Source organism: Quercus lobata, chromosome 8 (genome assembly GCF_001633185.2).
Source record: "Quercus lobata isolate SW786 chromosome 8, ValleyOak3.0 Primary Assembly, whole genome shotgun sequence".
Lineage (NCBI taxonomy): Eukaryota > Viridiplantae > Streptophyta > Magnoliopsida > Fagales > Fagaceae > Quercus > Quercus lobata.
The window spans coordinates 55,603,501-55,627,262 of NC_044911.1; the positions used below are offsets into that span (position 1 = coordinate 55,603,501).

A 23,762-nucleotide genomic window follows, 5' to 3' on the forward strand; every position below is an offset into this window, starting at 1 on the left:
TCTGATCCTGCCCTCCATCAAAATGAGCATGGAAATTTTTAATTACGTAACTACCGACAAAAAAAAAAAGAAAAAAGGATGAGGACCGTGTTACCAAAGTTCGAACCCAAGTTATCTTTCAGCTGAAAACCAGATAATACTTTTGAGATACAAGAGTCTTGATAGCTTTATTTTCCTATGTTTAGCTCTGGGTTGTTGAGTGCCAAGTTGCGGCCATAGAAATATTTTATTTGGATTATATCTCTCTTAGATTATGCGGTCTGAGCCCTAACAAGCACAAGAAGAAGGGTATCCTACAAGTATACCTATCAAAAAACCAAAAGCTAGCTCCCCAAATGCATTGTATTTGGTTTCATCTTCTAAACAGAAAAAGGTAAAGGTGCTCACTTCACAGTCACAAGTCGCAACTAAATTTGACTTACTTGTAGACCAATGATATGAGTAGGTCTCGCAAGACTTGGGTTTAAAGAAATCTTGAGTGCAGACAAAGTCCACAGAGAGCTCTTATGTTAAAAATCACTCCTGTTTCAAGATATCATTTGGCCAACACTTGTAATTTGGAGTTCTTTCATCATTTGGTGTGACTAAAAAAAAAAATACAAATACAAAACTTCAAGCGCAAAGCTGGCAAAATGAATTTGGGACTCTTTCATCATTTGAGTTAAGAAAAGAAAGGTTTCAGGTGAAATTGTTAAAAGACATTAAAATAAAGCCTACAGTTCACATAGCTATAGGCAATCTTAAGATTGGCTCATGCGAGAGACAATTAGGCAATTAGCTCCATGCCTAAAGTAAATTTGCAAGTTTGACTGCCATCGACAACATTATTCCTGGAAACGTCAATTGGATTAGTTAGCTTTTGTTATAATTTATGATCAAGTAGAATAGGCCGACCTAAAACAAGTATAAAATGCTAAAGGTACTATAAGTTTTACAATATAAAGCTTACAAACTGATATGACAATAAATGTGATTTGTGGGTTTCAATCACCTCATAATTGAATTTTAATTTATCTCTATTTAATTGGTGATACATCAGTTTGTAAGACTAATTTAGTAAAACTTTTAGTACCTCTAACACCACTTAAAAGTTAAAACAAATTAATCTTCCTTATTCCTTAATTCTGCCTTTCTAGACTAATTTCTTGACCCATTACGTGTGCACCACGGTGTCTTGACTCTTTTGTCAATTGAAGAGTGAAGTAGATGAGTATAGAGTTTTGCACTTTGACCTCTCATCTTTGCCAATTGGCTTCAAACAAATCTTACATTCACAAACACCACATCATAGCTTCAGTCTCTTCTCATTATGCTAATTTCTTTTTCTTGATAGTCACTAGTATGTTTGGACCATGTCTGTGTGTGTGAAGACAGAGAGTTTATGCAATGTATGGATAAGAATATTACAAGTTATTTTATAAATTTTAAATGGATTTCAATCTGGGTTCAATCTTCTCAAACGATCATTTGGCGGCAGCTACGAAGATTACAAAATTTATATCATAGAGCTTCACATGGGTTGCTAACCTAAAGCTTATCAACAAACTTATTGGATTTGGATTTGACAATCATAGAAGTAGATACTTTATACATCTTATCAATATAATGCCCCTACATATTCCTCATTTTCTTATTTCTTGGTACATCTTTCAAACTTCCTTTGACTCATATGAATTTCCATTTTAATTTTAGTCTCACTGATCATGTGCAATCATGAGAAGAATGGGTTTACAGCTACCAAAATTTCTCTCTTTTATTAGGTAAGTAATAAGGAATGGAATTACAGCTACCAATACAGTAGTAAGCAACAAATAATTGCAAATTGTGGAAGTATAGGAACCAATTAATTGTTGGGATATGCCACTTTCTAACTCTTTGACGAAGCTATTCACCTTCTCATGCCACTTATTACCTTTACTTCAAAGTGATAATGGCACAGAAATAACCCAAAAAATCTAAGAGTTTTTAAATAATGAACTGATGGTGTAGTCTGCGCACAACATATAGTAGGTATAGGGTTCAACTTTAATACGAACATTCATTTCTTAAGCATATTCATTTTAAAGGTGATAATAGACAAACTTCAATGGTTACAATGGCTATTTGTTGCCTTAATTTTTGGAAAAGTGGGAACTTATTTGGTTCAATATTTGTCTTGGGGGCACAAAAAGAATGAGAGGCTAATCAAAGTATGCTACTGCAAATAAAAATTGTCCGGTGGCATACTTTTTATTCAATGTCTCTTAACTTTTTTAGCCTAACCCTCTACCAATCAAAGACCCCAAGCCCCTAACCAAGCTATGATTGAACTCCTCCAACTATTATCAATCTAAACTTATCACGATCAATAAGTTTAAATGTACAAAATTTTCTCAATTTTTTACACAATAGTAAGATAATAGTTTATTATGATTGATGCTTATAAAAGTTGAATTAATAACAAGTTCATATAAAAGTGATATTATTTCAACCACAACTTATTACGTCAACAATTATAATTTTTTTTATTAAAATAAATTCAAGCATTACTCTACCTGAATATAGATATTTAAAAGAAAAAGAATTCCCTCCCAATTCATTCAAGTATTAGGAAATTAATTATCACACGCATTGATGCAGCCAAGGATAAAGTTGAACTTTGATTTGATTTGATTTTTTTAATTTTTTAAAAAGCTCGAAAATAGTAAAAAGAAACAAATTCAACCCATGACAGCCCTCGTAATGCTAACCATGTGGAAAAGAGAGAGTAAATTAGGGTTGTCACTTGTCACTTTGGTTTGACCAAGTAAAAGATTTGGACGATTCATGGAATTTGGCAAAAAATTTAGAAGGACGAATGAATCAAATAGATAGGGCACCATACACTTAGACACCTTTGTAGCTCAATATCTTATTTTAAGAAAATAAGACAGCATTTCATTTCTACTGGGCCCTAAGGCAGTTATGTTTCTTTCCTAACCAATTACTAAAATTGTGTTCCAAAAGTTCTAAAAAACAACAAAAAAAAAATTTAGACACAGAATTTTTAATGATTAATCATTACTACAAACAAAGATGATGACTCTACTAGACTACTAGTCATCTTTCTTCATATTAATCATTATAAGCTACTCTATGGTGTTTTTAATTAGGTGTCATACTTATATGATCATTTGATGAATAAGGACTATGTTGCTTTCATTTTCAAAACATAGAGAAAGTTAATAAATATCCTAAGGTATTAGTTTAAAAACTATTTTTAGAAACATTTTATAAAAAAATGAAGAAGTAATTAATTTTTTTAATGCATTTTTATATTTTCTATAAAAATTGTGTCTTTTAAAATGATTTATTAACAATTACCCTAAGGGCACTTGTTAACATGACTATATATCTTCCACCTCACAATGTGCAAAAACTATTCCATTTACAAATATATGCATGCTAAGATCTTTATATCATTGATACTTACTTTTCTCTTTTCTTAAATCATTGATTTCCACATTGTTATGCGCATGAGTTAATAGGGTTTGATTGAATTTCTTTATAATTTGGAGAAAAATAACAAATAAATATATATTTTTTTCATTGCTCTTGTGAGAGAAATTGATCAAGAACATAAAATAATTATGATATTAACAATTATGATTATCACTGCCAATTGCATTCCATAATGACAGTCAGCTAATAAAGACATTATAACTTTCTTTTTTTAAATATTATATCTTGAATGCAGCTATTCTTAACTAACATGATACAATCATAATCAATTGCAAAACAGGTAAAAATCATAATATGCTAACACAGTTTAGTTAATAAAACGAATATAACTTTTATAAAAATAAAAATATAACAAAATCTCACATTAATAATTTCACATTAGTAATAATTTTTATAGTAAAGTTTCAAATGGAATAAAATTAATAATCTGGTTTTGGAGTCTCAAATTGAGCATGTTGTTCTTTCAACTTGAAATTGTTAGAACTCAGAACAATTAATATATATATATATATATATAATGAATTATGTGGTAAAGGGTGATGTGTGATATGTGCTAACATAAGCAAACATGTAAAACCTAACTTTTATTATATTACATATTATATGAGATGATATTACATACTATAAGACTTCCATCTTATTCCTCAATGAACATAACACAAACACATCAGTTCATGTGTCTACAACATCCTATTATTTGATATCTAACTTGATCTACTTATATCGTGTTTGCAAGGAAAGAAAACACAAAGCAATCCCATTACATACAATATTTTTTCCCCAAAATACTACATAAATATTATGCACTTTACCCATTTGACTAAACAAAGATATAATGATGATGATGATATCTTTGATTTTCAATAAAAGTTCTAAAAGTATGAAAGTCCTTGTTCACTTTTGACTTTAAAATCATACTTTCACATTTTGTCTTGAAAAATGGTGTTTTATCATTTATGTCAAATTGTAAAACTTACTCTATTATTAAATTTTCAAACATAAACAAAATTCACCCACCCTCTATATTACATGCAGAGCTGAATTGTTTTGCCTATCAAAATGAAAAACCTCAAATATTGCCACATTGCTTGAGAAAATTAAAATTAAAAAAAAAAAAAGAAACTAAACTAAATTATAAATTACAATTTTTAACTTTAATATGTTTTCAACTCCTTTAATTTACTTTTTTTTTTTTTTTTTTTTCATTTTGGTTGTTTTACTTTTAATTCTTTTCAATAGTCTTTCCATATAATTTTGTCCAATCTCACCGTTAATTTACGTATTTTTCACTTTTCAAAGCAATGTCATTTTAGTAAACTTAACGGCATGATATGGATTGAAGGTAAATAAGAGGATTACATCGGAAATGAATGGAAATTAAAAAACTGAAATGGAAAGAAAAAAAAAACAATTAAAAGGTCTCAAAGCTCTCAAATTTGCAATGAAGCTCGGCCACAACTCTATCATCCTTGAGGGAGATTCCAAAATTGCAATTGAGGCAATGCAGAGTGGATTCCCTACCTTGGCTGACTATGGACATCTGATTGAGGAGGTCAAGATATTGGCAGAAAGTTTTGCAGCAATTGAGTTCAGTTTTGTTCCAAGACAGTGTAATATTTTAGCCCATTAAATTACTAAACATTCAAGACATGTCAGTAAGTATATGGTATGGATGGACATATTCCTCCACACTTGTCCACTGTAATTTTTGCCACGTTAGCTTTATAAATAAAATCACAATGTTGTTTCTCAAAAAAATAAATAAATAAATAAAAGGTACTATTAATTAAGGTTAAAAGGGTGTAATTTTTAATTAAGCCAAAAAAAAATAGTAGCTATAGCCTATAGTAAATAAACAAAGGAGAACATTGTACTTTCAGTTATCCAATGTCTCTTTTACACGCCAAAATCAGTTATATTTCAAACGGGAAGAGAAAGCCTGAGAAATAGAAAAGAGAAAACGAGGCAAAGGCATTTTCAGTGCCTGCACTGGAATTCCCCACCATTGTTTCTCTGATTCCCTTAACTGGAATCAGAGAAACATTCTTCTTAATTTCCCATTCATATTTCTATATAATATTTTCTTAATATATATATTATGAACATACATATATACAATATATAGCCACCTTGGCTTCTGGTTCTTCTGGTACCATAACTTGCAAAAAAACTCAAAACACTGTAATGGGTTCACGGTTTTAAACCATAAAAAACTTGACTTTTGCGAGATCTCTCAAATGGGTATGTTGCAAAATGATGGTATAACGGAAGGTTGGCTGTATCTCATTCGGTCCAACCGGATTGGGATAAAATACGCACGCAGAAGGTACTTTGTTTTCAAAGACAATTGCCTCAGGTGCTACAAAGGGATACCCATTTCTGAGAGACAGGTATTCCTTTTTTTTGTTTTTGCTATTTGTGTGTTTTCTTTTGTTTTCTTTTTTTAAATGATGTTAGTGGAATTCCAACCCTATTTTCTCAGAGAGTTTGAACCCATGTTTTAGAATTAGATATACATTGTGATTTTGTTGTTGTTATTGTTGTTTTGGTTTATGTCTTTTTCTCCTTTTCTTTTTCTGTCTTTCCAGAATATATGAATAGGGTTATCAATTTATCATATTATTCATGTATGAGCATTGTTAAGCAAAGACAAGTAGGTGGTTTTGTTTGAGTTTTGGTTAATCCTTAATTATTGGTGCTTCAGCTTCTTCTCTTTATTGAAATTGCTTTGTGGATCTTTTGCATGATTGGTTGATTCATAATATTAATAACTTGTATTGCATTTACAAGGTGTTGCCTTTGTTTAATTTTAAGTCCATGTAGGTGAATTATATTGACTACTGGATGTTTTACATTATTTAATGTTTTTATTTTCCCAAGCCTTCTTCTGTTTTATTTCAAGGTGACATTTTTACCTCATATAAAACTGTAAGAGGTGGAAGTAATCAAATTTGAAACAAATGAAGTTCCTATGGGGATTTCCCTTGGTCTTGTTCCATTCTGCCTGATTGGTACTAATCTCTCTTTAAAAGGTGTTCACATGTTCAGAAAGCTATGATCAAACAGCTATCAAATGTTGAAGCTGATATTCTCTAATACTTTATCGAATAACAATAGCTATGTAAATGAAATGCAATAAAAATTGACTAATTATCCAGTTATTTTACTTTCATGAACAGCATATTGAAGGGTGTCATTTGTTAATTTACAGCTTCTAACTATAGCTGTTCTTTTTCTTTTTTCAGGAGCCAGTTAGAAGTGCAATAATTGACTCCTGCATTCGGGTTACAGACAATGGAAGAGAGAGCATTCATTCAAAAGTATGAACTTTAGCTTCTCTATCTTTTTCAGAAAATATGGATTGTATTTATGGCCCCACAAAAGATATATTTTTTCCTATCATATTTGTTTTAAAATTTACTTGCAACTGCAGGTAATCTTCATTTTCACACTTTATAATACTTCCAATCAAAGTGATCGGTTAAAGGTGTGGTAAATCCCAATGCAAATATATTTATCTTTATTTTACAATATATGATGCATAATCTTTACAATTTCAACACTATAGTTGGGAGCAAGTAGTCCAGAAGAAGCAGCAAGATGGATACGTTCGTTGCAAGATTCTGCTTTAAAGGTTACAATCTTTTAAGTTGTAACCTATGAGTCTACTGGTTTTTCTGTGATGAAAACCTTCTGTTTTACTGCGTTTTTCAGGAGTGGCCAAATCAAACAAAGAATTGTGCGGATTGTTCCAAGAGGAAGGGCTCATCTTTAAGGTATATTGATCTTCAGCATATAACTTAACGGATATGAACTGCTTATTTAATAAAACATTTACATCAGAAGAAGAAAATATATCATAAATAAGAACACTTTCAGGAATTTCAGGTTTGTGATATTGTTTGGGTAAAAGTATGTTGATATCATCATGTCATAATGATTTGGAATGGAGATCCCCATATATTGGCACAAATAAACACACACACACACACACACACATATTCTCTAAAGTTATATTATTTGTGCCCCTTCTATCAGTTAATTTCTCTTTCAACAGATTGGATGGTTCAAAGAGAGAACATGAAAGGCCAATAGATTGGACTATTTGGTCATCCATGCTGTTGGAGGCAATGGCATCTGATGTTATTGCATCCTCACCATGGAAAATTTTTGGTTTTCAGAATGGTAAGACTTCTTTTCATATCTGCTCTTTCAAGGCTTACATGTGTATGTTCTGAATTTTCATTACTTATTGCAGGAATACGGCTTTTCAAAGAAGCAAAAGATTGGGATTCCTATGGGAGGGTGAGTTGCTCTTTTGATTCACTAGTTCATGATTATTTTAATTGATTATTTGGCTGAAAATGTTGCTCTTCTCAGTATTGGGATGATCATCCGGCAATAATGGCAGTTAGTGTGATTGATGGAACTTCAGAGGCTATTTTTCGAACGCTTATGTCTCTTGGTCACTCAAGATCAGAGTACGACTGCTGAAATGTTATCTCCACTTCCTACATTTAAGTTCTAGTGTCATGAAAAGCTTCGCAATAGTCAATTCTCATTATTTGATGCTAATACTGAAAATAATTATGTAATAAGAATATTCCTTCTTTTTAAATCATATATATGTTGCCAATGCTCACCAAAATTTGAAACCCAATTAGGTAGACTCATTAAATTACCAATTCTCCCAAAAGTTTAAGCTTTAGGAAATGGTGAATTTAATCACTTAAACATAATTCTAACACTCCCCCTCATGTGTAGGCCTAAACTTCCCCTTAATAAGTGGGAGCCCAATATGTGGGATTTTTAACATTTTAAATGAGAGATAGAGTAAAGACAGAGATTGAACTCAAGATTTCCTACTCTAATATCATGTTAAATTACCAATTTTCCCAAAATCTTAAGTTTTAGGAAATGGTGGACTTAATTACTTAAACAAAATTCTAACAAGACTCCCATTGGCTTCTCATTTTCATTTCTATTCCTTTCCAGCATGATCACCATGGCAGTTGTGACTTGCAGACACTAATCCCCTACTGCCATTTGTTTAGTAGAGACTTTTTTTCCCCCTGATAATGGACTGTTTTCATTCCAGAGGTTGAATTACCGAGTGTCTTGCAGATGGGACTTTAGTTTTTATCGGGGCAGCGTGATTGAGCACATTGATGGACACACAGATATTATTCACAAATTGCTATACAGCAATTGGCTACCTCGGTCAGATTCGGAACCTCTTTAAAGAGTATTCACTTTAATATTTGATGTTGTTAACATAGCATTGTTTGCAGGAGGATGAGAAGAAGAGATTTACTATTGCGGCGCTATTGGAGAAGGGAGGATGATGGCACATATGGTAGTAACTTTCTGAATGATTTGAATATATCAGAGAGTTTTGGAGCCATTACTAAATTTTCCAAAGCACTAACCTTGTTTATCCAATTCTGTCACAGTAATCCTTTATCATTCCGTGTCTCACAAGAAGTGTCGTCCAAAGAAAGGCTATGTTCGTGCTTGTCTTAAAAGTAATGTGTGCTTTGAATTTCAAATTTAAATTGTTCTTATACCTGGTGACACTGCCCGTTTATATGCCAAACACATGAAAGTTATCTCTTTTAACTTCTTTCAAAAAGATTGCAAATGCACCTAATATGCTCCCAAATGGAGATCTTTAGTTGTCTTCTCATCTTCCCTCCTGGACATCTCTTGTAAATTGAATGTGAAACCAAAGCATGTCCTTTTTCCTTTTATTAATGTTTATTAAATGATTTATGATAGGCTATTTTCTTGTCTGAGTCACATTATTACATTTTATTATAAGCAATGCTTAATTTAGAACGCATGAGAGGAAATTGGAGGAATAATCCTTTTTTTTCCTCTGTAAAACATATATTTTACGTGCATGGCTCTAGGATTCAACATATGTCCAAGAACATTTTTAGTTTAACGCTAAACTGGTGGATAAACTAAAGAGTTAATTTTGCAAAGCTTCCCATACTTCTTTTCTGTGTTTTAATCAAATTTTATTTTGTGTCAAACATGTATATAACATTACTAAAGAATGAGACTATTTTCAGGTGGAGGATTTGTAATAACTCCTGTCAACCAGGGGAAACATTCACTAGTAAAACACATGCTTGCTATTGATTGGAAGCTCTGGAAAATGTCTCTGCGTCCATCATCTGCAATTTCAAGATCCATAACAATCAGAATGCTTGAGAGAGTTGCTGGTACTCTTTTTAGTACTTGATAAGAGTTTCCCTTTTCTTCCTTGTAACTTTTCCATATTTAAGTTGTTGTAAATAGGTCTGGCCATTTCTGTTTGTGCATTTTACAGCATTAGGGGAGATGTTTAAAGCCAAAGCAGGAAATCATTCCTCTGAATTCTCATCTGGAGATTCAACAAGAGATATTGGGTTTCCCCAAAGTGAGAAGGAGGACAAACACACAATAGGGGATGAGTTTGAAAAACCACCTTCTAGCCATGCAAGTTTAATGGGACGGAATGATGCTTCTGATGAGTTCTTTGATGTTCCTGAACCAGACTGTGCCCATATTGAAACTGAGTGGCCTTCTGGCCTGAGCGTAGAAGTGCACTCTCCGGTACTTAATAGTCACTATAACTAGATTTTACTTTCCTATACTACTTTAAATAAGCTTCACAAACTTGAGCTTTGCTTTTATTAGTCTCCTTATCCCAAGTTTTGTCTTCTGTTCATGTGCATTATTTGCTGCTAACAGAGGAATAATATATGTCTTCTGTTCATTTGCATACTTGAGGTGAATATATGTCTTTTGTTATGTAATGCTAGAATTATTGTAACATGTCCTTCATAATATGGACTTTTGTTTTGAGAACATTAACTTAGGTCTCTGGTTTGGGCCTCTTACATGAATGCATATAGTGTTTTTTATTTTTTTATTTATTCAATTGGTACAACGAGTGAAGGAATGGGGATTTGAACCTTAGTTCTCCTCATAAAAGAGGCCAAGCAATGTCATTGAGCTACAAGGCTCTTGGCTTTTTTTTTGGGGGGGGGGGGGGGGGATAGATATGATAGGATTTGAAATCTATGGCATTCGTTCTATGATTGTTGCTCTCTACCATTTTGCCAAGACACCAATGGATTTTTTTTTTGGTAGTAATGCCCATAGTGTTTTAGAATAATATATGTTTGTCAATATGTATTATGTAGGGGAAAATTAGTATGATACATTTAAATGGTGGTATTATTCCTCAATAAACTTAGGAGTACTTCAAAATGCAAGGATGGGAAGATGTTCTCCCTTTTTTATTCACAATTGTTATGACTAACATAGATGGATGATTATAAAATATCTGGTTGTCATGTCCCTTTAGATTTAAAGTATGGTGAATATTCTAGAGAAGAGATTTTAGAAAGCTGTATTTATCTTTGTGGTCATCTTTATGTTCGCTTCCAGTGAGACTTTTGGTTCACTTTATGTTATCAATTGGTCTTGGGATAAGCTTTCTCGTTAAGATCTTCTTGCCTTATAAATTTTCGCTACTGGACATGAGTTACTTCAAAGTTTCTATATGTTGTTAGGAAGTATATCGATTTTCATGAAACTTCAGGCAGTCCAATTCATTACCCTAGAGCATTTGGGACCAACTTGTGCAATCAAATGCTATTCAAGAGTTACAGCAAGATTGAATCACTTAATTTCCCTGGGACTTTCTAACCTTTCCCTTAATGATCAATTATATATCATTCTGTCTATTAGTGTAAATTATTGTTTAATGACAATGTTCTTGAAAACATGTGCAGAATAGATACCAGCCTAGACTATCATCAGCTGCTAGTTTTGTGAAAAGATTGCATGAAATTGCAGGTAAGTCTTGTTATGGTAGCCAGAGCTCTTAACATGATAAAGGGATAGCATATGTGTAAATTGTACGTTTAGACTTTAGATTATTTTCTGACTGTGAATGGGATCGAAACTTGGTGCAGTTCAGAAGAAGGGTTATGTGGGGTTACCTGACTTGGGCAGGGAAGCCAGTATAACATGCTCCTATGGAACCACTCTTCACAGAGACCCAAGTTGTATTACTCCTTGCAGTTGGGCAGCAGCTGATCCTTCTTCATTTTTAATACGTGGAGAAAATTATTTACATGACCATCAAAAGGTATTCTTTCAGTTCTAGCTATTGTTTGAGAAGAAACTGAGAATGTGACACACATTAGATTATTTGAAAAGCTTATAACATAAATTAATATTGACCTGCACTGAAGTCTTTGTTACTCAATACATGAAGAAAGAGATATATTGTAGCTGTTATAAAAAAATAACACTAATAATAATAATAATAATAAAAAGACATATTGTAGCTGCACACCTGTTTTACTCTCTGACTTTGAGTTGAATGGTGTCATTTTACAAGGCTTCCAAAGACTTTAGACATTCGGTCAGTTCAAATTGAATCTGTTACATTGCATCGTGCATGTAATTATATTACTGTATATTTCATGATTGTCATCATCTTGCTAAGTGTTTAAATATTAGCATTAATATATCATGTTAAATATGCTAGTATGAATGCGGAAGCAGAAGTATAAAGTATAGAACATAATAACACACAAGGGTCATGTGGTTCAACCTAACGATCTACATTTACGAAGAAAACCCTAAAGGGCTACATCAATAACATATTAAAGTGTAGTACAAATCCTGTGTTACAATGAATCATAACATGTGTATATATAGTAAACTAAACCCTAGACTAATAGACTTGTAGTACAAGTAGGAGGCTTGGCTTGCACACAAAGTAGAATTAAGTTTGGGCCTATGCTAATAGGCTAATATATCTCTAACACTAAGGAATGAGAAAGATGATTACAAGTTTAACAAGTGGAACAAGGGTTGTGACTATTGATTTAGGTTCCTTCTCACTTACCTTTTGAACATAAATGTAAATAAAGAGATGATTCAGACCAACACTACAGATTCATTTTCTTAATCTGAACATAGATTAAACTCTTTGTTACAATATTGGTTTAATACTCAGAGTCAAACATTCAAAGGCCTCATTATATCATAGTTATCAATGTTCTGTTTTGAAACAAAGCTTCAGTTTTTGTTATTTCCTACTCAGGACTAAATAAGATTCTCTTCTCCAGATTAAAGCAAAAGGCACGTTGATGCAAATGGTTGGTGCAGATTGGATAAAATCTGACCGGCGAGAAGATGATCTTGCTAGCCGCTGTGGTAGTATTGTTCAGGTTTGACCTCTCATTCTATATATTTTTCTCTCTTTCTTTTTTTCTCTTTCTATTTTTTTTTATGGGCATTCCATATACTTTTCCAATGATTAAGAGTTAAGGATAATAAGCATCTCTACAAACTGCATGAACAAAATCACAAAAGCATGCCATATAATTGGAAAGTAGTTCTTCTCATACAAGTTACTGATTCATCCAGAAATCTTTAGAATGCGGTGAACCAGAATTCTTCTTCATCGTTAACATACAGGTGAGTTTGATTCAAATTATTCATCATCATCATCGTCAAGAATTTTACTATAAACTTCCACGCATCAGGTCCCTGGTAAGACCATGTATACCTTGGCACTATATTACATGATGAAAACTCCTTTGGAAGACAATCCGTTGCTACATGCTTTCGTCAATGGAGATGATGCCTTTAGGAACTCAAGATTTAAACTCATACCATATATTTCCAAGGTTAGTAAGAACTCAGTTTGCAAAAGTATATACTGTAGAATCACATGGCCATGTTTTTCACATTTTGCATTGCATGCAATTTTGTTTTTTTTCTCAGGGATCATGGATAGTCAAGCAGAGTGTTGGGAAGAAAGCGTGCTTGGTGGGTCAAGCGCTCAATATAAATTATTTTCGTGGGGAAAACTATTTGGAGGTAAGTTGTACCAATAATCATGTTTTTTCCTCCAATTCCTCTCTCTCTCTCTCTCTCTCTCTCTAAATGCGCTAACTAGTATGGTATGCAACCTACTAGAATCCTTTTGTAATGATGTTCTTTGGTTGGTTGTTATGTGATGAAATGCTAACCTTACATTGTGTCTAAAACCAGCTTGAAATCGATGTTGGGTCTTCAACAGTGGCAAGGGGGGTGGTCAGTCTTGTTCTTGGATACCTGAACAATTTGGTCATAGAGATGGCATTCTTAATACAGGTAAAACAAACAGCCATAGTTATTTATTAGATATATGTAGAGATAGATAACCATTTTGGATCCAGTTAAATCTACTAAAAAATCGTTTTACCTGACTAGCAAGCAACATTCAAACTAAATATGCAATGGAACAAACTATATCAATGACACAAAATTTGAATAAAGAAATCAAAATAAGCTAAAAGCTTAGAAGTTTTATATTGAGTTTGGATTAATGGACTATGAGCAATTGAAAAGCAACATAGGGAGAGCATTAAGTAGCTTTTTGTTTACTATATCTATATGAGCTGAAATCACTTGATGGAACAAAGTATTTACATGTATGACCCAAAAACCAAATTTTGCAGGGCAATACAGATGAGGAGCTTCCAGAAGAACTACTTGGAGCATGTCGACTTAATCATCTTGATGCTTCCAAATCAGTCCGGCTAAAATCGTGATTTTGACCTAGAAAATCTCATGCATCCTTGCAGCACAGGTTATGTAGTTTGACTCAAGCACAGAACAAAGATGAAGTCAAGAGAGACTTGCAACGTTCTTGAAATCAACTTGTGCACTTCCCTTTTTTCCATCCAATACTCTGGGTGCAATATAATGTGCAACTATGATTTTAAGGTGGAACAATTCAACTTTTAATAGTAAAATACAACAGCATTCCTATGTGATTGGTATATTTGTATAACGTTAATTTTAAATAATTTAAAAAGTTCTTCATACTACTAATCAACAGAGTGTGCAAACATCATATTAACTGGTCATGGGGCATAAGAATTAAGAACTTGCACTTGGATATGTGAATCCAATCTGAAAGTGAACCCAGCCGAAGCCAACATTAAGTCTTGGATTAAATATTTTCCTTCAAGCAGTCCAATCTAAACCAGGCCCAATGCGTTTGGAAAGCCCTACAAAAGCCAATTTTGGGGCTTTTTGAGCTTATGTTGGTGGCCCTTACACCCAAAAAAAAAAAAATTCTCTCTCATTTTCTGCAGAATTTTCATCAAATAAAATCAGCAAAGTATATCCAAACGCACTTCATTCTATCAAAAAGGGAAAAATCGAGCAGCCACCTCTTTTTAGTATTAGATGGTAGAACATGCAATTGATTCTTTGGGATAATATATATAAATACCAATCTTTTTTTTTTATTATACTTATTAGACCTCATCAAATTCTTTCTTTAAATTACATGAACAAAATGTGGTGGTATAACTTTCCCAAACTATGTTTGTGTAAAAATATTATCTATTTATCCTGATGAATCAATTGGAAGTATCTTTTAGCATATGGGTTCAGTATCATGGCATGGGGAGCACTATTGTCTCTATTGTTGTTACTAATTGAAGCCTATGTATCAATTGCAAGCATTTGTATCATTCTTCTTTTTCTTTCTTTCTTTGTTTCTATTTTTCCTTTCCTTTTTTTCCCCTTATTTGTTTCTTCCATCACATTACCGATCTCATAAACGAGCCCCATAGAAAAATATGAGTTCTAATGATCATATCACTTAAATTTCAAACAAAGGAAAGAGACATAATCATGACTTTGCATGTTGAGAAACAATATATAGGAGGCAATGGCATAGGTCTAAATTCCAGATAAATTCATTGCTCTAATTTTCGGGAAAGGATTCCCCCTCATTTCAAATAGATCAATTTCATTGCTTTAATTAATTATTACAAATCTAAAGATAAATTTAGTGTCAAGTTATAGAAAATTTAAATAAATGAAACTATATTTATTTTTAAATATAAAAATAAAATATTAACCATGAAATGAACCATCTCCAATTTACTTGAAATGGAGATATCCTATTCTCAAATGTTCCTTGCCTCTTATTCCACAAGTACATGACTACCTTAAATTCAAATGGATTTAGATTTTTTTTTTTTTTTAATACAAGATAGAAATTCTACTCTAACCTAATCTAAATGTATATGCATGTAAATCTCTCTCCTGAAAACTTGAATCCTGGCCCTTATCCCCCCACACCCCACAAGTATTTATACTTGTGAAGTGACCATTGTACTAAAGGTGTGTGGTGGTGGGTTTAGAGTAACTCCACCATGGAGTTATTAAATATATATCCATTTATTTTAGAATTAGTGGATTAGATTTGCAACATCATTAATAATTTGAATAGATACTAAAAAAATGAAATGATAAAATCCAATTCACTCATTTCAAAATAAATGGATAGGATTTTAGGAACTTTACATTATACTTTAATAAACATTTCAATTGAAACCATAAACTTATTTACAATGACATCTGTAGGGGTAAAGTCCCAAGATCACACAATAGGCCTTGGGTCCCATATAAAATTCGACCACATCCGAGGAGAAGGTGTGGGTACCAAAAGGGCTTCCAGCCCAATTCTTATGGGCCCAAAATTGTTTAAAAGGTGGTCCGAGGAGAAATGTCTCTTTGGACGTACCAAATGTGGCTCAAACATGCGCTCTGCCAGCTATAAGGATTCACTCCAATGAGTATTAGTAACAGAAATGAGTCCCACAAGCCCGTAAGAGGGAGGAAAGTGTAGGATGTCAAGGGAGAGGCTACAGCTGCCACATTAAATGCATGACAACTACTTTTCTAGCTGCATTAATGTGGAGAGGACTTGCAAACAGTGTTACCTTGACTACCACAACTCACAGAAAGATGGGGGAGATGTCCGATGGGACGGGCACTCAAGTGAAAGTCCAGATGATCAACAAGTGTAAGGTCCTGATAACTTCAAGGGGGTTATATAAGAGAGGGGAGTCCTCATGAAGAAGGGGACAGAAAAAAAGAGGAACTTAAAACAGAAGAACAGGGTGAGAATCATAGCCTTTGAGCAGGGACAGAGATACATCCCCCACGTCTCCTCGGACCGTATATTTAATGGACATAAAAGAGATTTTCTTATTTTCAATTGTTGTATGGCCCAATGTTAACTAGTATGCACTTCGTTAAGGCCTAGTTCTGTAACCCGCTCTCTATAAATTTATTGTTTCGAGCTCCTTAGGCCAGAACCCCATACCTGTTGGGCCTGGACCCCAATTGTGACCCCACAACATCATATGATTATTTCAACACTTATCTACTACTATTATATATAGACACTACTTCACCTCCAAGTCAAATATGGTTGTTTTGTTTAAGCATTTTCTATTAATAGTAATAGATTCATAATATGAATTGAAACATCTTTAAGAGTATAGGATTTAATTTGAATCTTTGTATTGCTTTTATTTTTTATTTTTATTTTTTTTTAAACCGTTATATCAAAATGTAAATTTTTTATTTTTTAAAAGTATAACATTTTAAAATTTATATTTTGGATTCTGTTTCGAATCTGGCAATTCAATCACCATCCTTACTGGGTACTGACCCTACTGCCATTCTCTTCTAAAATGCCACTGCCACCACCATCACATATCACATTTGCCCATAACCTATTGCAAATCACCATGCACAATACAACTTGCCAAAATCGTTATCTCTGTCACACCACCATCGATCTCTCACTCTCTCTCTCTCTCTCTCTAACATGCATCAAACATGCCTGTGTTTCTGCATACAAAACTGATGTGATCTAGATAAGGCTATAATAATTTTATGATTGTAAAGTTTGGGTACATTTCGAAGCTTCATGGAACTTGTCATTTTTCATGTCACTAGCAGTAGTTGTTTGGAATTTAGGTCCACATACATCAATGTTTCAGATGCAATTGAAATGAGTTTAATGGCCTTTGTTAACAAAAGCTCTCATGTCATTGTTTAAGAAGCACTAATTGCACTTTTTTTTTTCAGTATTTAATACACATTTTTCTTCAGAGAAAATCAATTTCTTAGACTTTGGGAAATCATATTTATATGCTAATGTTATGTATATCCCATCCGACTGAATTCACCATAGGTCTCAACATCACTCAAATGATAATGTGAAAGAATTAGAAAAAAAAAAATGAATACTAAATTAAACGGTGTCCTAAAGATATTATGAAGTGATACTTATGTATTATTTGGTCATGTGTACGGAATGATTATGGGAAAAAAAAAATAACGTGATTCTAGTTGAAGGAATAAAGTTAAATAAAGACCTAAAATAAAATCATTAGAAGTTGTAAGAAAATGGCATGTTAATTAAGAAATAACAATTTTTTTATTTTTTATATATAATGGAATGATGAAGAATAATATACATGACCAATCCCAAGGATGGAGCTATTCCTGGGCTTGAGGGGGCAATGGCCCCCATTTTTTTTTTTTTTTTTTTTTAAATACTAGTGTGTGTGTATATATATACTAATTTTAGCAATTTGGTTCAATAAAACTACACTTTACTCTCCTTAAAACCTTAATAATATCATTGATCTTTTTTAAGTCTATTATAAAATTTATAGATCTAAAATCAAGAACAAAATTAACAAGCCCAAAAAAATTAACCTAACATGGAATGCTAGCACTGGCATTAATTTCTTTGTGAGTTTTAATTACTTTGCAACACAATAACTTCAATGTTCCATCTTTTTATTATTTTTAATCATTTCTTTATCAATATATTTTTTACTTAATTTTACAATTTTCATTTTTATGCATGTTTGTCTTTATCTATTTCTTACTATCTTGGTCTTTTTGGCTTAGATCATGTCTTTATCTATTCACTTGCAAATCACTTTTTTTTTTTTTTTTAAATTATCAAATTGGACTGAATGGACTGAAATGGACAAAAAGGGACCAAATTTGACTGGATGGACCAATGTGGACCAAAACCGACCAACATAGGCTGAAATGGACCAAATTTTTTTAAAGGGAAGAAATTTGCCACAAACAAGATTCGCTCCACTTCATATATTTGATACGGAAAATAAGGTCAAGAACATGATAAATTATGTTTCATGTGATTAAGAAAACAATGGCAATGATCCCGAAATTGTTAACACTCTAATACAAATGATTAAAAAAAACAATGTTTTGATTTACGTTTTTAAAATGTCCAAAGATCACTTCATAGAATCTAATACAAAAAAATGTGAGATTGGGTCTCATTATTGGTTGTACATGTCATTCTTCACAAACAATGTAGTCACATTTAATATAAAAATATTAACATTTTTTTTCACTGTTGTTCAATTTTTCCATGCGTAAGGAAAAAAAAGGGTCAGTAAAGTGGTCCACTCTGGGCTGGTTTGCGTTGGTAAAGTTTTGTATTTTGAGCACTTAAAAGTTAAAACGAACTTATTGGTTAGGCTTGAGAAGAAGGCCCAAGTTCAAACACCAGAGTATGGGTCCTTTGGGTACTGGATCACCAAAACATAAGCAGAACAAGAGGGCCACAAAGCCAATGTTGCAAGCCTACTCCAAGGTGTGTGGATTGTAGTGCTTGTAGATGTGCATGTAGCAAATGTATTTCAAAAATAGAAAGTGAGTAATAGCCGATATGAATGTACATGATCCCATTTTAACTTAGACATACTCTGAATTCAACATTTGTTTTAAGTGTTAACTAGTGTAGTTGATAAAACTATTTAGAACCATAAGAAGGATTGTGATCAAGTCCTCTTTCACTACGCTCAATTTTCATTTGAAAATCATATGCGAAAATAATTTTTTATGTTTTTCAGTATTTGATAGTATCATCAAAAATAAATCAAAGAAAAAACTATCTTTAGTTAACAAAAAACTCTATATAAAAATATAACTTACTTTTAAGTGGTGGTTTTACGCTAAAATTTTTGAAAAATAACTCTATCTAGCAAAAAAATATATATATATATATTTTTCAGCTCATTTTTAAGGTTGTTATCAAGTGCATGAAAATAAGATAGTTTTTCAAAATATGCATTTTAAAGAATGACTAATTTTTCCGAAAACATTAACATTGAAACAAATGGAATGGGTAATACTTTTAACACGTTAAGTGATTTCTTATGCCTAATCCATACAAATAACTTTATTTACATTCTTCATTCTACATTCGTTTCATTAAAAATTATATATATTCACATTCAATAATGCATACCGACATACTCGGATAGCAACATTCAAATTTCAAAATTCTGATTAGAAGTTTATAGAGATTGTGCAATAGTAGCAATACTACCGACAAATTTTTGAAGATTTGCAGCCTGCCAAATTTGGCTCTACAGGAAAATTGACATTGCTTTAGAAATGGCCCCAAAAAATAAAAGGTAGCGTTAACTGTCAAAAGATGCCCTTTAAGAAATAGTTTTATATCAAATTATTTTGCTTTATGTCAGATTTTTGACTAACTTTATAGGTTGTAGAGCTAATAAAATTATCTTTTTAAGTTTCACTCATCACTTTAATAATATTTTCAGTCATCTTATCAATTTATACCAATTTTTTATTAAGTAGACGTCACAATAAATCATCCTTAACGGGCACGTTTCTGTTAAAATTACCCAAAAGAAATAAAAAAGTATGGCTACAAATTTGTGAGGAACTCATGGTTCAATCTTCACTAGCTAAAAACAACACTCACTGTTCTTGGAATTGTCTCCCAAAATTTGATTTTATGAAGTATGGCCACAAATTTGTGGGGAACTCATGGTTCAATCTTCACTAGCTAAATACAACACTCACTGTTCTTGGAATTGTCTCCCAAAATTTGATTTTAAGAGGTGTGGGATGCCACACTTCGTTAGATAATTTTCAATATTGGCTTGATGTGTACATTTGAATAGGAAATCCAATAACTCCTATATTCTTAATACCCAAAATACCCTCACAAAACACACCCATACATTTGCATTCCACGGTCAAATGGGTCACTCACCCACATCCCAAAAAAATTTAAATTACGATTGTTGTCTCCACGTTGTGTTGGTGTACACTGATTGAGGCAACCACGTGGCACATGGCTACATTTCAATGTTTCATTATTTTTCCTTTCTCTTAATTGGCTTTCATAGATTTTTTAAAAATATTTTAATAAATGTCATGTTGTTTTCTAAATATAATCTCACATGTTAGCTTCGCTATCTAATCCTTGTTACCGGCGCATATAATGGTGTATATAATGCGCACATTATTTTCCAGATCACAATCAATTATGATATTGTTTTGTGAAAATTGTATGATTGCGTTGTTCTCTCACATGCTTCTAAATTTATTAATTCATTTTTGGGATCCAACACACTTCTTACATTTACAGGAGAGCATGTTCAAAGATCAGAAAAATATTCGGTCAAAAAATATATATATATATATATATATTTTTTTTTTATTCAAATAGTTCCTCTTCTTTTTTTGGAGGGGGGTAAGTAATATTCTCATTATCAAGTATTAATTAAAGTGAATAATGACAAAATGAGATGATTATAATTTTGTATATATAATGACAAAATTGGTTTAAGAAGAATGGAATAAATGAAAATGTCACATTCATTCTGTTTTTAAGGTTTCATTCATTAGTCAAGATTATGAGTAAGTGTCAGCCTGTTCAAAACTCTTAAAATATGATTTCGAAAAAGAAAATTCAAGAGAGTTTGGGTAATAACCTTTTTTTTGGGGGGGGGGGGGAGTTTAGGTAATAACTGGCCTAATGGTTTAATTTTTTATGAATAATAGTAAGTTATAAATCTTGGAGGCCAGTATACACAATAATGGGTTGGGTTGCATACTTGTATTGGATTGGGAAAATCAAAAAAATAATATTCAAAAGCTTGTTTTATGAATATTTTTCTTTTCGGTTTTGTCTCAGAAACACAAAATAAACAAAAAAGAAAGAAATGATCACTTTTAAAATTATTAAAAAAAAAAATAATATAACTTTTAAAATTTCTTTTTCTTTTTCCTCACATATTATTATATATTTATCCAATTTATATAAATTGGATAGTGTTTTCCTCCAAATCAATTCGAAGGAATCTTCTCTGACTTTCTACTTATTAACTACTACCCGTGGGTGGAAGGAAATATAAGCATGTGAAAGTAAACTTTTTTTTTAATATTTTTTTGATCAAGTGTCATTGATAATGAGCTAAATTACAAACTGCATCCTTAAAGTTTTGTGAGTATTTGCATTTTACACCCTGAAATTTTAGAATTTTAATTTTACCGTTTGAAGCTTTATTCTATTAGCATCAATCATTCTCTCATTCATATTTTCAGTAAAATATCACATAAACTTACGACGCGTGTTTAGTTCATCCAATAAAATAATGTTACATCATTTTTATTATGTCATGTCATTTTTAATTTTTAAAAAAATTTGAAGCTATAAAAATGATGTGAGATCATTTTGTTAGACAAACTAAACACTTAATGAAAAATATAGATAGCAAAGGAATAAAATCAAAATTCTGAATTTTTAAAGTGTAAAATTTTAAGGTTGTAGTTTGCATTTTAGCCTTGATTAATGCTATAAGTTTAAATCTTATTGTATTTATAAATAAACAAATAAATAAGTGAATATCCCACTAAAAAAATAAAATTCGGAGAACAAAGGAAAACCTTTGGGGTTACGGAGTCACGACAGTCAAAAATAAACGCACCGACACGTTAGCCCTCATCATGCATGGGACTATGGGTTGGGTCCAGTCCAGTAAGGCTTTTCCTTAGCCGGTAAGAATCCACCGTGCCACCTGATACAACCGTTAACCCTGTCGGTGCCCACGAGTGTCGGCACCGACACGCAAAATTTATTCCCGGTAGTTCTTATTTTCCATTTTTTTTCTTTTTTTCCTTTACAACTACAAGCCACGAAAAACAAAAAAATCCCAAGTGCATGTATGTATGTGTGTGTGTACTTTTCTAGCTTCTACGTGCTTTCTTTTTCGTTGTTTGTTTGTACGAGATGAGTGGCAACTGGTATTACAATTGGGTGCGTAGCTGAATGGGAAAACTATAGTGTGGTATCAAAAATATATAAATGCATTGATTGGTGGGAGACCATGTTTTGTTTGTTTGTACGAGATGAGTGGCAACTGGTATTACAATTGGGTGCGTAGCTGAATGGGAAAACTATAGTGTGGTATCAAAAATATATAAATGCATTGATTGGTGGGAGACCATGTTTTGCTTTCAGTTCCGTAAGTGAGAGGTACTTGCTCATTCTTGGTCACGCTTCTCTACGTGACTTTACTAGCTAGATTCTTCTTTATAATCTTTAGCCAAAAAAAGAAAAAGAAAATTCATGTTATATATACTTATATAAATGAATCACAACCCACATATGTATACGAATGGGAAAGTACGTTAAAGTATTTAGATTTGAGTTTGGAGATCTTTTTGTGAATAAGTTTTCTTTAAAAAAGTGCATGTTGTCTTTAGATTTTTTAAATTTCTTTAAGCTTAACACGAATTCAAGTTGCTAGATGCTAGTAATGTTACTCTAAGCTTAAAATGCTGCACTTTTTTTTTTTTCTTACTTTGACTAAACATGCTCTCTGGTCACTGAAAGCTCAAACTTGCTGCCATGACTATGGCACTATTCAAAAAATATATATATAACGGTTTTCAAACCCTAGTAAATAGTAAATACATAAGAGCTAAGACTAGAGGAGGTGGTGGGATTTTATAGGCCTATTGAATGGCGTGAAGACAACGAAAGCTGTGTTGTTAATGAGGTGTTATATATTGTCTGATTTCTATCCATCTCTCTGTTTGGGCTGATGGGACTGATCGATGAGCTAAGATGATTGACTTCAATATGATAAAGGAATTACATGCATGAACGAAGAGAAGGAGAAGAGGACAAGTGGGGGGTTTCTAAGCAACAAGTGTTGTGCAGTGAACCGTTTACTGCAATAAATTTTCGAGAGAGTTTAAAATGCATATTATCCATTTTGTTTTGTCCACCAATTTGGCTTGAAATGGGAAAAGGGAATACCCCCGGATTTTTCCATTATTCGATGTGCCTTGATCGAGCAACCACTTTTTCTATGAATAAAGTGCTAGTGAAAAATAAGTATATCATGTTATATTTATAGATATTGTTAGGTCATATGCTTTAGTGTCGGTAAACTATCTCAAAGTGGTGAGATTTTTTTTTTTTTTTGGGAGCAAAATTGGTGAGAATTATATATTGTGTCTTAGAGTTGTAATTTAAGATTAAAACAAAGTCCCAAAATTAGGTCATATCAAGAAAGCATAGTTTTTGT

General features: G+C 32.3%; 1 protein-coding gene across 2 annotated transcripts; it reads left to right on the forward strand.

The window, feature by feature from the left end:
- Window positions 1–5,396: 5,396 nt before the first annotated feature.
- LOC115958468 (protein ENHANCED DISEASE RESISTANCE 2-like) lies at window positions 5,397–14,315 on the forward strand. 2 transcript variants are annotated; one of them, XM_031076878.1, is made up of 21 exons: window positions 5,400–5,870; window positions 6,726–6,800; window positions 6,914–6,967; window positions 7,049–7,114; window positions 7,195–7,256; window positions 7,538–7,665; window positions 7,739–7,785; window positions 7,861–7,961; window positions 8,605–8,700; window positions 8,772–8,836; window positions 8,934–9,005; window positions 9,558–9,710; window positions 9,818–10,083; window positions 11,271–11,334; window positions 11,454–11,629; window positions 12,621–12,722; window positions 12,922–12,972; window positions 13,041–13,184; window positions 13,282–13,377; window positions 13,552–13,653; window positions 14,001–14,315. In XM_031076878.1, the coding sequence occupies exons 1-21, from the start codon at window positions 5,718–5,720 to the stop codon at window positions 14,091–14,093; spliced, it is 2,166 nt and encodes a 721-aa protein (XP_030932738.1). In that variant the 5' UTR covers window positions 5,400–5,717; the 3' UTR covers window positions 14,094–14,315. The 2 variants fall into 2 exon arrangements, with proteins under 2 accessions (XP_030932739.1, XP_030932738.1); XM_031076879.1 differs by lacking the exons at window positions 12,922–12,972; window positions 13,282–13,377; window positions 13,552–13,653; window positions 14,001–14,315 and having other exon boundaries at window positions 5,397–5,870; window positions 12,973–13,178.
- Window positions 14,316–23,762: the final 9,447 nt, after the last annotated feature.

Coding starts and splice junctions, on each gene's coding strand:
- LOC115958468 (XM_031076878.1), top strand. CDS start 5,718: ATGGGTATGTTGCAAAATGATGGTATAACGGAAGGTTGGCTGTATCTC. Junction 11,630..12,620: donor ATTTACATGACCATCAAAAG/GTATTCTTTCAG, acceptor TCTCTTCTCCAG/ATTAAAGCAAAAGGCACGTT. Junction 13,378..13,551: donor GTGGGGAAAACTATTTGGAG/GTAAGTTGTACC, acceptor GTCTAAAACCAG/CTTGAAATCGATGTTGGGTC.